The 18,935-nt window shown below is 38.0% G+C and overlaps 1 protein-coding gene and 1 long non-coding RNA gene across 5 annotated transcripts in view; one reads left to right on the top strand and one right to left on the bottom strand.

Moving 5' to 3' along the window:
• LOC135248500 (uncharacterized) overlaps positions 1-12,103 on the bottom strand; it is a 47,210-nt gene extending 35,107 nt beyond the window's left edge. For both annotated transcript variants that reach the window (XR_010328444.1, XR_010328443.1), the window contains exons 1-2: positions 11,215-12,103; positions 7,034-7,106 (exon numbers count right to left, since the gene is read on the bottom strand). This is a non-coding gene — a long non-coding RNA (uncharacterized LOC135248500). The remainder of the gene's footprint in view (positions 1-7,033; positions 7,107-11,214) is intronic.
• Positions 1-18,935, top strand: part of ca10a (carbonic anhydrase Xa) — a 167,986-nt gene that overhangs the window by 132,953 nt on the left and 16,098 nt on the right. For all 3 annotated transcript variants that reach the window (XM_064323212.1, XM_064323209.1, XM_064323211.1), the window contains exon 5: positions 7,062-7,247. In XM_064323212.1, the coding sequence (XP_064179282.1) occupies positions 7,062-7,247 (186 nt within the window). The remainder of the gene's footprint in view (positions 1-7,061; positions 7,248-18,935) is intronic.

Below are 18,935 nucleotides of genomic sequence, written 5' to 3'. Positions count from 1 at the left end.
ACTATGGATGCCCATAGCTTTTCTGATTCCTTTCGCACCTTCATTGTTATCAAATATTTATAAGGTTATCTATCATTCCTCAAAGCTAGTTCTCCTTTTTTGTCTTTTCTGCCCTCAGGTAAGCAAGACTTTGACAAAAAAACTCAAAAACTCCTGTTCTCATTTCTTTAGTGGGTTCTATGGTTCTCTGTGCAAGCCACACATAAAACCCCAGTCTGTCATGTTCTAAATGACCTCCCAGCTATTTAAAGAAACTTCACGCTGGAAGTATTTTTTAACTGACATCCTCTTAAATTGTACTAAAACAAAATATGCTTCAACAGATATTTGCACAACCTGATAAAATATATGCCAGAATTCTAGCTTTCGGCTGTCGTTAAATATTTAGAAATGCATGTGAGCACAGAGAGAAAACTGATTGTCAGACAAACAAATGTTCTGCTACAGGCACCTTGTAATCCATGTGAGCCTGGTGTAGCCCCTGTGGTAGCCCACTTTGGTTGGGGGGTGGGGCTGGGGCTGGGGCTGGGGGGGCGGGGCAGTTAACACCAGACATAGGCCATGTTTATTATTATTATTATTATTATTATTATTATTATTACTATTATTATTACATCAAGAAAGTAATATAAAGCAAGTTGGGAAACAGCCACCAAAAAAAGAAGAAACCAGGGGCCCAGAGAATGAAAAAAGAAAGGAAAAAAACAGCTTTAAAGCTGACAATTAGCTAGCAATATATCTAGCAACATTGCATAAAACCGCCTCTAGTAGAGCTCCTCAATACACTAGCAATATTAAAGACAGAATAACAACACAACATTCAGAAAATGCACAGATTTAATTATAAACGTGTAACCCAAATTAAACTTGTACCTTAAACTGTATTATTCTTTTTTTTTTTTTTTTTTGCGCTGTGAGCTAGCGTTAGTCTCTCCCAAGTGATGGAGGCTATTCGAAATAAAGTGACAGCAGATCCCAGTCTGTCTCTAAGTTTTCTGTTGCCCAAACAACCAATTAGAAATTAGGTTGCCTAGTTAATTTATTATCATCATTATTATTTTTTGTCATTTTTTTGTATTTTTTATGATTGTCTAAGCCTCCTGGGTGGTGAAAGAGTTGGAAATAAGGTGAGAAATGGATCAAAATAAAAGAATATTCAAAGTGAATGCTCAATGTGGGGAAGAGAGCAGTTAGTAGGTTGAAAGTATAAGCCAGTTGTAATAGAGCTTTCCTTTGTGGACTATTTTATAGGGGTCAAGATTATATCATGTACTATTGGTTCACTTTCAGTGCAGTCTGTAAGTATTTGGACAGTGAAATTTTTGGTTATTTTGGCTGTGTGCCAGAACATTGGATTTGAAATGAAACAATGAATATGGTTAAAGTGCAGACTGTCAGAACCAAATAAATAAATAAATAAAAGTCAAAATGCTTAAGTACTACACTGTATATTCTTTTTCTCTTACCATCCTGCATTGGCTTCTGTCCTGTGTAAACCACTGAACTCCATACGAAAGCAGGTGCAATCACATGCAATAATTGGATGATTAGAGCCCCGGGTTGTGTTTTCTGAGTACCTTTAACCATTCCTCCCCCAAATAGAGTTATATAACATAGAGTTATATAACACACACACACACACACACACACTCTTGTGAAACCCAAGTTTTGATCAATATGCAATGAATACCCAGATTCTGTCTTTCATTCACACCAGCCAAGTTCATTATTTTGCTTTCTGGAAATAAAACAACTATTACCTTTTAGTCAGTTTAAAACTTTATGGAGGCTTCTCATTTTCCAAGTTCCTGCTTTCTATGACCACATTTACAATGGAAAGTGATGAGCTCGGGGGGTGTTTTTTAAGCCACTGAGGAGGCTATTGTGCAAAATGATAAGGTGGTGTTAAAGCGGAGAGAGCTGAAAGGTCAGCTGAGTCACCTTATGAATCAGTGTCTATGAGTGGCTGCCAAATATTCACAGCCTTCTCTGATAGTTCCCTTTATTACCTACTCTTCTCGCTTTCCTCCTGCATCGCAAATCCACTTTTTTTCTTCTTCAGGTCTTGGAGTCTTATAGATATGGTGCCCTTTTGCTTTGGGTTAGATGTGCAATATTAACATGTAACTTCAGCAGCGAGTATAGATGTGACAATAAAGTTCAATGATTAAGGCTGGAATGAAAAAGAGCTTCATGGCTACCTGAATGATTTTATGTAAAATCGCTGAATCCGTCTGGCATTATAAGGAGGCTTGTGTAGCATATACTGGAAATACCGTTCTACATGTTAAGCTTAGGTTGCATATCGAATATGAATGTTGCCTCTGCGAATGAAGCCAGGATGCTTTTTTGCTTTAAACAGGAAAGGACAAGCATCATTCCCTTCGTTTGCTTTCACACAAATTCAAAATGTAAATAAAAACATGTTCCTTTCCCAGTTCACTGAAGCACAATGGTGATTTTATCATTTAAATGCTTTAGGTATTTTAACTAATGAAACAAGGCAGGATTTGCCACTTGCTGTCATGTGTATTCTATCATACACTGCCTGGCCAAAAAAAAAGTCTCACACTAATATTTCGTTGGACCGTCTTTAGCTTTGATTACGGCACGCATTCGTCGTGGCAGTGTTTCGACAACCTTATGCAACGTCACAACATTTATTTCCGTCCAGAATTGTATTATCGTATATTGACGACGGGAGAGTCAAACCACTCCGTAAAGTCTTCTCTAGCACATCCCAAAGACTGTCAATGGGGTTAAGGTTAGGAATCTGTGGTGGCCAATTCATATGTGAAAATGATTCCACATGTTCCCAGAACCACTCTTTCACAATTTGAGCCCGATGAACCTTGGCATTGTCATCCTGGAATATGCCCGTATGAAGAAAAAATCCATTGATGGGATAACCTGGTCAATCAGTTCATTCAGGTACTCAGCTGACTTCATTTTATTGCCGCATAACATTGCTGAGCCTAGATCATAACACTGCCTCCAGAGGCAGTGGGCACTGTCCAAAAAAATCCAAACAGCGACTTTTTTTTTTGTCCAGGCAGTGTATGAAGTAAAGTTCTTTAATACCATATTCAGAAGCCACTTTCAGCTGGCAACAATTTAGAAAATAACTAAAAAAATACAGAATTGTACTTTGTGTTCTGCAAGAACTGCCAGCCCTTAGGCTATGTTCGAATGTGTTAGCTTGATAATCCCACCCTTCACCCATGACTGCACATTGTATTTCTTCTATTCAGAATATGATGTTTTGTGCCCTCATTGAAAAACACTGCTGTGTTTTTAATTAAAGGCAATATCACATTGTCATTGATGACAATCATTTTACCGCTACATAATACAAAGGGAAGCCACTGCTGAGCTAATGTTTCCAAAAGGGGAGTGAGAGACCACTTGATGCTTGATGAATGTGCGCTTCATTCTGTCTAAAACTCTTGTGCATATCAGTGTGCTATGGTGAACTGTGACGGATTTGGGAGAGGAGTATGAGAGGGGAAGATGCTGGGGGTGTAGGAATACGTACAGTACATGCTTATAACACAGTTATTGCCAATGACCAAAAACACTGTGCAGGTTCCTAGAAAACCTTACAGGCTTAATGATTTTCCATGCAGGTTTTTTAGAAGCAGTCCCCAGTTACAGACTCAAATATCTTGTTTGTTTGTATTTAATCAACATTCATTTTTTTCTACCTTTAACAAGATTTATTTATTTATTTATTTATTTATAATTATTGCATGCTATGCTCTGCTAAAATTTAATCTGACTGCTGAAAGTGCACATTAAGGCATTTTTGTTCCTTTTAATTCATTGAGCTATGCATCCAGAAAAGTGATATTTAATTCATCAGCATCAGTGCTCCCTCAGCCTAATGAAAAAACACTAATCTCATAATTTCATCAAATGCATTATATTTTTTACCTTGATTCAATGTTCGCCGCATGATGCCAGAAACACTATTAAACCATTTCATGATTGCTAAAACCACACCACTTGCAGGGAACTTTTAACAACCCAATACAGTTGATGACCTTGCAGTGAATTATAATCTTTTGTGGATGGCTTGGGCTGTGGGTGGATTGCATTTTCAGCACATCTTTATTTAATAACACCACACACTGGGATAACAAGCACCACAGTGAATAATGTTACAATATGCACCTGAGATTTGTCAGTAATTTGGAAGTGTTGGCTCCCAGTCTCAAAATCTTTTAATTCTCTGTGGATACAAAAAGCTGTATTAGATATATTAACATTTTTTTGGCTGAAACTTTTTTGGGATTCTATAACCTTTTAGTTAGCCCAAACTAATGTGAACGTATTCACAACTGCAGTTGTGCTTCCTGGCCTGCTTCTGCCATTTCAATCCACACATTAATATTAGTGAACAATACGAGTTGAGAGTTAGCACTTACGGACACCATAGAGTGCCCTCTGTTCTTTGCATAGCATCATGCACCTGATTGAATGTCTACCTCCAGAGATTTTTCTCATTTTAATATTCTGTCATGAGGGTGGTATTGGAAAGTAGTGTGCCTTCCTGTACTTTTTCTCTGCCTGAATTATGTTTTCAAAATGAGGTGCAATCACACCTGTCAAAGCTAATTTAAATTGAAATTTGACTAGGATTATGTGTTAGCTTTAGCTTATAAAAGAAATAGTGAAGAATTCCCTTTGATTAAATGATGAGAATAAGGGACATGGACATATTCTGTGGCTCACTGTATGTTAGTGAGAGCCGAACTTGGGTGAGATCTTTGTGAAAATTCACACTGCGTGGTTGACTAATGGTTCTAATAGGAACTGCTCTCAACGTAGATGTGGGCTGCCTCTATTACTGTGGCTCCTATAGGCTCAGCACTTCTGTTATCAGAGGAAAATGTCATCGCTTGTCTTCTACCGCCTACCCAACACACAAAAGCAGTAGAGGTAGTAAAGTGTGTCAAAGATCAAACATTGCCTTCTCGGGAAGGAACGCTACATTTTTCTCCTTTTTCCTTTAGTGTCCATTAAGAGTTACAAACTCACTATCTTTTCAAGGTGAATGGGGGAAAAGGTAAAAGGTTAGATTTAAAGTGCTGTTTTACAAAGTGCAGACATGGTTGTTAAACTGGGCTAATGATCTTTAAAAATCATAGGCAGTATCTGATTTGAAATGCACTACATGCATGATTCCCACCACCATGACGTCTTGTAAAATCGAGCAGTATCTCACACAAGTATTATTTTCTGCAGAGCTGAATGAACAGTAAATAGAAACTGGTCTCAGCTCTAATTAGAATTGTTGTCAGTGCAGTGGGGGGTGTTATACATAAAATTGTCAAGTCAAGAAATTAAAGTGCAGCAAAGCATTCACTCTTCTGATTTGCATGTATTAATACAAAAATGCACTGAGATGTACAGACAAAAATGCTTATTTGTTATCTCAAGATGGCAGTTCAGATTTTAAATACACAAAATGTATGGCTGCGGCAGAAAACTTCAGTTTAGCACATAAATAGTCTGATAGGTGTCATGGCCCATCCTGAAAGAAATGAGCAGTGAATAGATGTGTGGCATCTCTTGTGTGAAAAGTGCGATTTTATACTCTGTAACCCATTTGGATTTGAATATCTAGTGGCACCCTTCCAGTTTTGAAACGTTAGAACAGTCTTCATACCCTGAGCCACTATTTTCTGGTAACACCAAATACATTTTTGGCCTGTTGTGCTTCCCATACTGTTGCATTACTCAAAAGCAGCATAGAGTATTTGCCTATCACATTCAGAGCAAGGGCATTATTTTAAAACTTAATTAAAACCGTCAATTATTTTGACATCAACATTAATTTTATGTGCAGGGAAAAGTAATTAACATCTATCATCATAGACAGTATACCATATAGTGAAACCAAACATACAATACATTAATGTTTCAAATGAGTAGCCATTTGATAAGTGCAGTAGGTCAACAGTAAAATTCTACTCTCGGTTTTGTTTGTGGATAAATTCAACCCTTTCTCTTCTGGTGGATATTTAGTTTTTGTGTGTGTGTGTGTGTGTGTGTGTGCATGTGCGTGTTTAATCCTTTTTCACCCATAATCAGAGAATGATGGCTTTTTCAAGGCTCTCACAATTGTCATCCTGGGGTGGAGTTGGGGGCAACTATAACAGCTGCTATACATTCGCTCCTCTACCTTTACTGCCTCTGGTGTCAGATCTCTCTCTCTCTCTCTCTCTCTCTCTCTCTCTCTCTCTCTCTCTCTCTCTCTCACTCACTCTCACTCTCTCACTCACTCTCTCACTCTCCCTCCCTCTCTCCCTTCCTCCCTCTATACCCTTTCAAATCATTGATTTTTCAGAGGTTCTATAAAATATTTACGATGTGTGGGCAGAGTTCTTTCTCTGGGAATTTGGAGGGGGAAAATCATTTTGAAGGCAAGTGGTAAAAGGGAAAAGAGAAAGAGAAGAGCCTTGGAAGCCTTGCTGGAACCGTGCTTAGAATATCAATGCTTCACTTTGAAACTACTCCCGAATATTAATAAATAAACATGTACAATGATAAGGATCATTATACAGTGCGCTTGTATAGCTGTATTTTCCCCTCACAATCTCAAATCTCCCTAATTCTCTCTATCTGTAACTTGGAAGACCAGCTTCAGTTTTCTTTTTCCCTCCTCATTGCTAATTTCCTTATATTCTATATGTGCATGCCTCACTTTTGAGAAAGTGTGGACCCTGAACAGATATTGTATTTAATCATCGACCTCAACGACTTCTCTGTGAAAAATTTGGGCTCCCCATGACTTCTATTCAGATATCAAATGACGGATTGACCGCATCACATTTACAGGGAAAGAACTTTCAAGGTTTGCTCTTTTTGTTAGGTCACATTGCACTCTACTCATTTCCTGCTGAATAAAAGATAAATATGTTGCCGTACCATTGAAAGTATTTTCACCTTGTCTCATTATCAGCTTGTAATTTAAATCATTCCTGTCACAACTCTTTGACCTTTTTGGCATTGCAGACTGATCTTTTACCTTCCTTTGTTTGCTGCCCGTCACACAGGTTGGAGGGACCATGTACAACACCGGCCGCCACGTCTCCCTGCGTCTGGATAAGGAACACCTGGTGAATATTTCGGGCGGGCCCATGACCTACAGTCACCGACTAGAGGAGATCCGGTTACACTTTGGCAGTGAGGATGGCCAGGGCTCTGAGCACCTCCTCAACGGGCAGGCCTTCTCCGGGGAGGTGAGTCTGGCATATTCTTCAGCCTCCGCACCCCAGGCCTACTCTTAACTCTTTAACGGTTATTTCTCTGGGTGTTCATATTACATTTATTTAGCAGACGCTTTTATCCAAAGCGACGTACAAAAGTGCATATCATGTTCATTGGACAACTACAAAACACAGGTTCAAAAAGGTACAAAACCCCAGAATAGCAAACTTCATTTGCATTGTGTGTGTTAGTTTTTTTTCTTCTTTGCTTTAAACCTAAATGCATTAACCCCTTAGCGCACATGCCAAATCTTGCCAATTCTTGTCCTTTTAGGGGGTACCCTATTTGATGCTTTATAACTCCAGATGTGAACACCACAGTAATTTATATGAAGCAAGACATTTGTACAATTTACAATACTAACACAAATTAGTTTTTACTCATAATTTTGGAAGAAATAAAGTGCCACAAATGCTTCTAGACAAAAAATCAAAAATGAATTTGCACTTTTTTATTTTGCAATGAAATACTGAGAGATTGCATATACAGCAGGTTAAACTATACATGTGCTGGATCAAAAACTTCTTGACCACAAATTCATAAAATCTTAGGGTGGATATGTAGAACTACTATAGATTTATGAAGCAAAAACTAAGCAGTGTACCCAAAGTCTCCAAATCTATCCAAAATGTCTAAATCATGCATTGCTGTAAATCACAACATATTCACGTATTTCACTACAAATCAACTGTTTTGACTCAAGAAACTCACTGTTGCATAATTTTCAAGTGGGAATTACAAGCTTTCCATCAGTACAGTGGTCTAAAATATCTAGGGGTCCAGAAACATATCCAAAATCTCTCCAAAAAGGAATAGAATGCTTTTTGTCCATTATAAAGCATATAAATGAGCACCTTGTGAAGGTTTAAGATGAAACATTGCTATCAAATTAAAAAATAATGCAAAAATATTGTCACACAATGCGGTACAGTACCTAAATGTGTAATAATTAACTCTTGTATGTATTTCTATACTCTGTACTCTGTATGTTTTCTTGTATAGGGATGGGACAGCATGAAAACAATTTTCAACCGTCCACCACGTTTTGGCAATGTTCCAGCTCTCATACCATCACTGTAGCATGCTTTATAAAAACTATTACACTACTAACGCCTACATTACAGTGTGAAATATCCACATTATATAATACCCCTAACCTGTTTAAAGACACACTTAAACACACTAACATTTTTAGGGTCACTAAATACTTATAATTTGTCAGCAAAGTCGGCTTGTTTTAGTGATTCTTACAGCCGGGTTTTGGAGGCGTGATGGGGGTGCAGTTTAATTAGCATGTTTGATTTTGTTGGCTATTGTCACTTTGTTTCAGTCAAGCCACCGCCCATAAATAAAGCTGTGTGGTAGTAGCCTATGTTTGTTTACTCTGTGAGGTTGCTACAATGGCGGATTCTCAATCAGTAGGTGAGAGTATAAGCTTTCTAACGATGTATAACATGTCTAATTTTGCTTTTGGAATAGCGTTTTATAGGTTAGCGTAACCGAACATTTTCTTACCATGGCATTCGCTCTATATATGGTAGCATTAAAAGACGTTGCACCTAACGAAACATTGTCAACGATTTTTCGTAATTCCTTGGAAAATACCATTATTATTGAGGACTTCAGGGCATAGCTAAGCCATGTGTTTGCTGATAGACCTATCTGACATCGTTTTCTGGAGCAAAACAAAAGCGGATAGAACTGTCATTGATTTACTGTCTGTGTCTCCATCTACTGAACATAGATAAGATTTCACCATTGCTATGTAAGTATTACTGCTCAAAATATTTTGGTTATATACGTTATTTTAGAAATTGAGTGTCTTTAAATAGGTTAGTGGTATTATGTAATGTTTAAATTATATCTATGTTTAATCTTAAACCTTCATAAGGGGCTCATATGCTTTACAATGGACAAAAAGCATTATATTCCTTTTTGGAGAGATTTTGGATTTGTTTCTGGACCCTTAGCTATTTTAGACCAGTGTTAATAATTTAGACATTTTGGGTAGATTTGGAGATGCTGGGTACACTGCTTAGTTTTTGCTTCATAGATCTTTAGTAGTTCTATATATCCACCCTTAGATTTTATGAACTTGTGGTCAAGAAGTTTTTGATCCAGCACATGTATAGTTTAACCTGCTGTATATGCAATCTCTCAGTATTTCATTGCAAAATAAAAAAGTGCAAATTCATTTTTGATTTTTTGTCTAGAAGCATTTGTGGCACTTTATTTCTTCCAAAATTATGAGTAAAAACTAATTTGTGTTAGTATTGTAAATTGTACAAATGTCTTGCTTCATATAAATTACTGTGGTGTTCACATCTGGAGTTATAAAGCATCAAATAGGGTACCCCCTAAAAGGACAAGAAATTTGGGAAGATTTAGTAAAAGTTAATGCACTTAGTTTTAAAGGGCAAGAAGTGATAGGAAAACTTTAACCTGCAATCTGAAGTTTGCATTGGGGATTAAGACTTCTTTTAACTGTTTTGTTGCCAATGAACAGTGGATATGCAAAATTATGAATATAAAGTAATCTAAGATAGTATTATAAATGGTACAAATGTATTGCTTCATTTAAGACATTTTTCAAGTCTCTGTGGTGTTCACATCTGGAGTTATAAAGCTTTAAATAGGGTAATCCCTAAATGGACAAGGATTTACAGGTACTCTAGCAGGGGAGTGGTTGGGGTGGAGTTAACTAGCTATTGTTCCCACCCATTATCTCCCTGTGAGAAGTGTGAAAAGTTCAAGATCTTTCAAGGGGATTTTCTCTGCTACTTGATTTTTGGAGTACCAACATTCAAATAAGCATATATTCTTCAACTATTTTCAGATTTCAATGTATGACACATCATTTGAAAGTTTATAATCTGCACTTTCATAATCTGTAAAAAACTGAAAAATGACCTTGCCCTACTTGAGGACCAAAACACCAGCACCTGTCACATATGACCACGCAGTCTCAAAAGGGGCATCTCTATGCATAAAACCAACGGTAAGGTTGCATATTTATTCGATATTTAGTCCCAGATGTTGACTGTAGAATGACATGGTATCATTTAAAAAAACATTTTCTCGTTTATTTCGTTATTCAGTGAGCAGCGTTTTCACTGCTGTATTGGCATATCTTATGGCTATTGTCGGGTTTATCTTGTTGCTATGAAGGAATACGATTTTTTAGTGGTGAAAGAATATTTTTATGAATGCCCAGATAGACAATATTGTCCATTATGTCATGGGTGGGGGGTGTAGTTTTAAATGAGACTGCAGGGAGGGGTGCGTGTAAATGAACGACCAGAGCGATAATGGTGGCGCTGCGAAACTCCGTATTCGGCATAGTTGTGGTGTATGGTGTACTAATGAAACTAAAACAACGCGTTTCTGTTTTTAACTCATACTTTGGTTGCAGTAGCACTGGATGTCTGAGTTCAGTAATCTCGGCACGCCGGCATGCCCCACTAGGGCCGGGGCTTTGCGCTAGTAAGAGGTTAAACATGAGTAGTAAGTACAATCATGTGATGCTATTACAAAAGCCATGAGGCTTAAAAGCAAACTGGAAGCCATCAAAACAGAATAAACAGAAGTTTAGCTGAAGGTACCATACAACAGCAATGATGTGTATACTGATCGTTCCTTTGCCAAGGCATGTGAACAAGCTGGTCAAATACCGTATCCTTGTCTACGGTTTAGCATTCACTTTCTTGATGCATTTTGCAACTTAACTCACCAGCCGCCACACTTAAATAAAACGTACACAGCTGCATTAGAGGGGCAAACACTGCATGTTGAAATAGTTGCCTGGATTGAGAAACCAGGGTGAGCCTGGACAGTGGATCAATTGCGCAGCTTTGTTGTAAAACTATCTATTGTCGTGCAAAATGGCCGAAGTAAGTAACTAACATCTAATGAGTTCTACAGTTGTTTTTTTCCACTTACCCGAGGACAAGGCAGAATGGTGGCCTAGTAGTACTGTTGCCTCCCCGGTTTGAATCCCAGATTGCAGCCGGTTTCATTGAAAACTTTCTGTGTAGAGTTTGCGTGTCCATGTCGGTTTTTTACGGGTAGGCTTCCGGTATGCTAAATTCCCTGTTGGGCACATTTTAGGGTGCCCTCCTGTACTTTTTCCATCGTCATCCATTTGAGTCAAGTGTAGTATGTGTAAAAGTTAGTTGCTGTGACTAAATGCTCCTTACTGCTTATTTCTGCTTAACTGAAATAGGCATTACCTCTTTTAACTGCATGGTTGACTGTATCGTTGCATAATTCTAAACTGTAACAACGAAGCTACCGCTAAATGTACTATATACTTTGTTGTGTTAGGCTTCCCAGTTTTACGGTCTAGCCAGCTATTTAGCCACCCGCGCTTTGCTCGCGCGTGCATCAGTGTGTGACTAATTCAGTTTAATTGCGAATGGCACGTTAAATTGTCACATCCTGCCTTTTTCCTTTGTTAAAAGATCGCGGTTAGTGTAGCCAATTAGCATATTATACAATGCCTATGCGATGTTTCTGCCTGTGTCAGTAGGTTTATATAGTATGCTTGTGCAAGTTTGTTGCCTTCTGTATATCTATTTGTATTGTAGGAAACCATGCATACATGTACATACCTATGTACAATCTTGACTCACTGCAGTAAACAAATTGCTGCACCTCTGTGTCTGAGTCTACTTCTAATTGGAGCCCCGTGGTGAATCAGCTTCACAAACCAGTCACTCTCTTTAGTAATTCGAATATCCGGTTTCCTGCCGTAGTCCTAAACGTGCAGGTTAGACAAATTACCGTATAGACAAATAACCCGTAGGTATGAGTGTGAGGGTGAATTATGTGTGGGATTGCCGATTAGTTTAGGGTGTATTCCTGCCTCTTGCTCACTGTATACTCGGATAGCCTCCCGCCCCCCTGTGGGCCTTGACCAGGAATACATGGATTAGATAAATAATGGCTGGAAGTCTGTGGGCAACTTTTTATACTCCAAAAAATTTGGGGATGAACAATTTGTACTTCTTGGGCACAGTCAAATGAGGTTATTTAAATATATACTATCCAAAATTTCCCAGTTATATAATATATTTTATATAATTTGCAACAAGCTTGACAGGCCTTTACCGGCTCAATAGTTGATGAATGTGACATTAGTGGAAGCCTAAAATATTTGCTTGAAGGAGGAATAAGTAATGGCAGTCATTAACTGGCAAGATGCATTGCAATAAACAGTCTCAAATTACACAATTTACCCATGAAACTTGTGGAGGGTTGTTGTTAGCTATTTAGATTTTGCTTGCTTAACACTGCACCAATTGATGGTAATCTCATATGCCTGCAATATCACTGTGTGCGTAGTGATTGTGATCCAGTATTTGATAGTGACGATGAACTACAGTAGAGTTCCACAGTTTGTCGAGCAGCATGTCTTATGACACATTTCATGCTGCTACAAGAAAAAAAATACAGACTTTACTGCAAAACAAGACGTTCTGATATTTTGTTGTCCATTACATATTTGACCAAGGAAAATTGACAGTGGGGATAATGGCTTGGGTCCAATTATTAAATGGCAGGAATCATAGATATATTCTGCCATCACAGACCCCCAGGTGTTTCAGATCCCAGGTTGGGAATCTCTGGTTTTGTCCTGATTATCTGTGAACTCGGAAAAGCAATGCCAGCCACTTCATCTTTTAATACAGTTATGATTCAGTTAATCCATGGCATTTTTCTTCCAGGGTAATAAGAGCACCAACAATTTGCATGGTACCAAAATAATTGTTGGCTTGACAGGACAATTCATTGTAATTAATGATAATCATTTATTTTCCCTGGTGGCAGCCAGGCAACATTTAAATAATAATAAAACAATGACGCCAACTTCATCAGAGCTCTGTGACCTGTGTCACAATCACTGAACGCTAATATGCAACAACTGTTTTTCATTTTAAATGAGAATGTAAAGCCACTGCTACTGTTCTCCAGCTTTGGGTTGATTTCTTTGCCTATTATTTGTTCTTTTTTCTTTTTAGTTTTTAATCCATTACTTGTTTGGTTAAAAATCTAAATATTGTGTGGAGACTTCTCATACATTATGGAAGCTCCTTACAGCTAGTTTTCAGATATTTTTGTTTTTGTAGTTTCTTCATTTTTTCCCCCCTGTCTAACAGGGTGTGGGTAGCACAGAGCACCAGGTAAAGCTATGATGTAATTGCCCGTCGTTCCCAGAGCAAGGATTATGCAGCTGTTGACAGGTCTGCCTCTTTTCTTCTCTAACAAAGCTACTGTCTTTCGGCCATCGCTTATCTATACCCCGTTGGCTATCAGGGAAAACTTGCTTTCCAGAAAGGAGATCCAATTAATACAGGGTTGGGATGAGAGGATGTACATGGAATTTTCACATTCAATTTATAGAGCCAACACCCCATAAGAGCTGGTGGTATATTTTGTTGATTGCAGTACAGTGTGTAACACAACGTCCCCTTCCTTTCCGAAAATATTGGTACGACTACAACATTTGAAAATGTGCTTCCAGACATGAATTTCTGATTACACCAACAGATAACTAAACAGGTTGGATTGCACATGCCCTTGAAAAGAGAACAAAGCAAGCGATACCATACTTCAAAAGCACCCCCCCCCTCTGAAATTCCTCTGCATTCAGTGCATTAACTGACAAAAGCAGCTGGATATTTGGAGCTGTATTGTGTTGGGTACAGCTTTATTTTTTTCCCTGCAACGGTTTTAAATAAAACTGTGAATAAGATTTTCTTTTTTTTAAATGATGTGACTTATCGTAGCATAACATAAGCAAGAGTTCCAAAGTTGCAGCAGGGGCAACAAGACACTTACAAGATAATTTATGCTGTGCATGTCCGTCCTGGGCGTGCTTCTTTATAGCACCTCTGAAAATGAAACACCACAGGATTAATAGGTGCTAAAATATTCAAGGTATTATTCAAAAGCTCATTCTGTCCCAGGCCAAGTGGTTTCTCCCTCTAGCTTATTTATTCTTTTGAGGCCTGGTCCAGAAACCTACTCTGGAAAACAATCCCATCAAACAGTCTGACACATTATAAACACTCTTTAAACACTCTTCTTATGTTCTGAAGCAATTTAGGAAATATTGCGTTTTCCGTTAATCAAAGAAAACAAACACATCAACAGAGATAAATTCAACATAACTGGATTGTAAAGAAATTACTTTTTTTTAATACTAGTAACACCAGAGGTGCTTGTAAATGCTTTATAATTAAAAACAAGAATTCACCATGATGCATTGTGGATTCCTCAGTAATTGGAGGTGCTTGTAAATTAATTGAAATTAAAGATGGTGAGGGTTTATGAAAAATGGAAAAGGATGAGGGTTTATTTGTCAACAGCTGCAAGTTGTGACAAACTGCTGCACACTTTGTCATTCTGATCATTCTGTAGCATGTGGAGAGGCCAACATCAAGCTGACAATGTGAGATTCATGATTGCAAGCCATACCAGCATTAATGAAAGCTGTTGCTTTGTTTTAAGGCCATCCCTTTTCTGCTTTCGAACACAAGATGCTTGCATTAAAAACAGTACATATGCATCCCATTTTACCATGTAGCTATTTGTAATACTCCCCATCTCCTTTTCACTTTATATGTACTTGTATTTTGCAATGTAACATATGAACACCATACCCCAAAGGATGATTTGATAAACATGTGGAACTTTTAGGGACTTAAACCACCAATTATATATCTAATTTTCTATTAGGTTTTAATGAATAAGCCATAAAGTTGCATTTTACTAATAAAGCTGCACTGCTGTTTTAGCCGTTATGTCACTGTACCAGAAAATAAGACTTTGACTGTATATTACATCAAATGAAACCTGTCACTATGCATCTATAGTTTTATAGGAATAAATTATGCAGATTTTGAATGTTTTTTTTTTTTTGTTTTTTTTTGGAGTCAGTTTGATTGATTGATGTTTCATGGCTGATCTTGATACGTTTGAGTGACTTTGACTTTTGCATAATAACTCTAATTAGCCACATAGATAATTGATTGCAGGTGATGAGGGGGTTTAGCCTGCTAAATGTCGAGCCTGATAACTAAAGAATATTAAAAGAAACCATTGTGCCTCAGGCAAAAAAAGAATGATGCTTTTGCGTTGATTTGGGAATTACAACGGAATGACTGGAGATTAAGTCCTCATTGTCCACAGAATCATACTATTTTCAGCGCTGCCAATTGCACTGTCTCAGGAATAGCAGGTCAGAATAACCTGTACAATAGAGGCAGCCCAGCACTGAGGAGATAGGATAGATAGGATAACTACGGAGTAGAGTCACTGTTTGCTGGCCAGATGGTCATGAAAGGACCCAGTGAGCAGCAGTTCCACAGAATAAGATGGCGTCAGCAACGTGTCAGGTGGGCACAGCAACTTAATAAGCTTTATCAATGAATTGACGACTTGTCCCAGAGGCTCAGTGAATTTAGCACAACTGTACAGACAGCCATATTACCTGTTATAAAAACCAGATCAATGGTGGCAATTTCCATATGTGATGGTCTGTGCAGGATTGTAAGGTTTTTTTTTTTCTTTTCGTCATTTGTAAATATGAGAACACATTTTAGGGCATTCCACTTCTTCCTGTCTAAAATAACCTCAGACTACATAGCCAACAGAGCAAAGTACCATGGAAATTCAAATAAATTTACCAGGACTATAAGCTGGGTTACCGCAAATACACCAACCATGGCATTGCACTGCACAACCTGATAGTGAATTAACTGCTGGAGAAATCACAGACTTGTAATGTGCAGGGTAGTCACTTAGCAAGAGCTAATTTTCTAGTAAATTAATATTTTAAGTTTCTGACAAGCTACTGACACGTTTGAGCTAACCGGATTAATGAGAAGATAAATTAGTGGACTCAGACTCTGTTGTCAGCCTAATAGCATTTCAGCTTAGGGCTGCTTTTTGGCTTTTTGTCCCGGTAGCTTGCCTGCCATTTCTGAGACATGTACAGTACATGTAAAGTGACTAAATACACGAGCTGTTTGAAAACCTATGACATGTTTAATATAACGTAGAATAAGTTGTATGTGTGAGCGGTTTATTGTATATGTTATTGTATATGTTAAATCTGGTGAGTAGTGTCATCAGAGTAAGGTGAGCTATCGGAACATGTGACCACAGGCAAGTCAATACTAGGATTGAACAGAGAGGTAATGCTAATGTACACAGTGGATCAGAATACATTCAATAAACAAGTTTACACCAGCCAAAGAATATGCACTAAGTAACCCCTAACAACCAGTTTTATTTTTAAAAATACCATGGCAACCCTCATCTGTAGTAGATATGTATTTTTAGACATACAGAGTTTTAACGGTGTGTGCGTGTGAGGGGGAAGAATGTTTTTGCACCTCCTAAAAAAGTCACACCAGTGGCATTCAGTAAACATCTAGAGTCTCTTTGCTTATTGCAAAAATCAAACTTCCCTTCGTAGGGGGAGGAAAAAATAATCCAATGCTTAGGGAATGTACCTCCTAAAATGAGGATCTCCTCTTTATGTTATACTGTATGTAATTACTATTAATATTTAAATGCGTTTTTGTTCAACGCATATATTTGCTGTTAAGCTCAAATAAGGAAGTACATTATTGTCACCAATTAGAGAATCCCAGTGATTAGCATTTTTGAACATGTCAGGTGCCAATCCTTCTACCTCTCTATCCCCCCCACTTCTCATTTGCAGCACTTTGTCGTTTAACAAGTGTTTCATTTGCTCGTCCGTTCAGCTGTAATCAGATCTGATTGCTCTGTGCAGCTTCCGTTCGTCTGTGTATTTACTTTATGAGCCCAAGTCCTCCATGGCAAGGCAGTTCTGGGCCACTGCTTTTCATTTTCCCTGTTAGTGCTGTCCACATCTTCTCCACTATCGACTTGCTGTCTTCATGTTACCTGCTCCAGCTTTGAGCTGGCTACCACACAATAAAGAGGTTGTCAGAAGCCCACAGGAGACATGGCCGACTATGATACCTAACCTAACCTCCAGCACCCCCCCTCACTCCTTGACTAAAAGTGCTTTTCGAGCCCTGCTTTTCTCAGAACCTCTGCCATATGCTCATCAGCTTGTCCTCACACCCACTGCACTCTGCGGCCCCTTTAGACTCAGAGCAGAGTGACCCGGGGCCATGTTATTAATGATTTCCTTCAAATGTAAATCAACAGAGAAACAAACAGGAAATGGCTGAAAATATTGGTAGAACTCTAACAAACCGGAGGTACCCTTAAGTAAACAAATGTCTTGCCATTATAGGATAGTGCAACCATATTATGGTATATACAGTATACTGTGTACACCGAAACCATTGGAATATAATTTTGAATTTACCCTCAACCACAGTTCTGCATAGCCCATCTCTCTCCTCTCTGTTCTCATGTCACAAGCTTTTCTTACTTTCCTGTGTTTTTTAAAGCATTCTTGGTGTAACGCTTTTTGATCATTTTGTTTTCAAAATATTTGAACCTATTAACAATGTAGCTGGACAGTTGTGGTTTGGGGGTGGTAAAAAATGAAAGGCTTTAAAAAAAAGTTGCTTTACTTATTACTGAGATTAAGAAAAGCTAAAATAGTGTTTTGTGTTTTGGTTCTTAAGAGATATTTTTCCCACTTATGTTGTCTGATCAACAATGTCTGGCGGTGGAGCTGTTAGCAACTTCTCTGCCGCCAGAGGTTTTATTGCTACTCTATATTTCCAGGAGTGGTCAATTCTCCAGCAGTAAAAAGTGGTCATAAACATGGTTGTAATATTCTTCATAAATAATTATTATCGTTCATTAGGTTTCTATATAGACTGTAGAGCTGTCAGTTTTTGTGCATTCATGTCTGCAAATTAATTAAACATGTTTTAGATTTAATAAATGCAAATAATTTCAGTTACTCGATCATTTCCATGTGCATAGTGAATTCACTGCCGCTCTATTGCTTTTGTTGAAGTAAAGTCCAGGTGAGGTTCTGTTCTGTGCAAGCTACAGTAACACTTCTGAAAGAAACAACACCAGATGGAAAAGTCAACATTTCAGTATCTTTGAAGTACAGCTTGTATAAAGTAATTTTCAGTGCATGACCTTTATGCTAAAAAGAAATTGGCAGCAATTTTTATACCCTGAACAGAGGGGGTCATTGTTAGCCACCCAGCCATGCAGGTTTGACACAATTGTATTTTGAATGGCTTTTATTGGGTAAAATCACACAGGAGAGAGCAGTGTCAGTCCTTGAAACTGGAAGCTAGTTTTGGTAAGTGTAGTGTAGAAATGCATTATCCCAGACCTTTTCTATTAATATAATTTTAAAATAATCTTTTGCATGATGAATGTAGAGAGGAAATTCCATTTTATTCTGTATTTGAGTCTTTCCCAGTGGACATGTAGAAGTTGTTTTAGAACCTTTTGTTTAGTGGGAGTATGTCTTCTCATCACGGATGGAAAAGGACCTCAGTAATATAGTACGAATGAGGGGCAGTGATGGTCTGAGTATCCTTTGTTATTTAGTACTTTGTACACGAAACTAATTCACTTGAAAATTGTGGGCAGAAAGCATCCAAGCTGGCTAAGTCAACTAGTTCAGATATTTTACTGAATGAGATGTTCACGATGTTTCATTAAGAAATTGTAAACAG

The sequence above is a fragment of the Anguilla rostrata genome, chromosome 2, assembly GCF_018555375.3.
Source record: "Anguilla rostrata isolate EN2019 chromosome 2, ASM1855537v3, whole genome shotgun sequence".
NCBI classification, from domain to species: Eukaryota; Metazoa; Chordata; class Actinopteri; order Anguilliformes; family Anguillidae; genus Anguilla; species Anguilla rostrata.
Note: the sequence above shows the minus strand (reverse complement) of the source record. Positions and strands in the feature narration are given on the sequence as shown.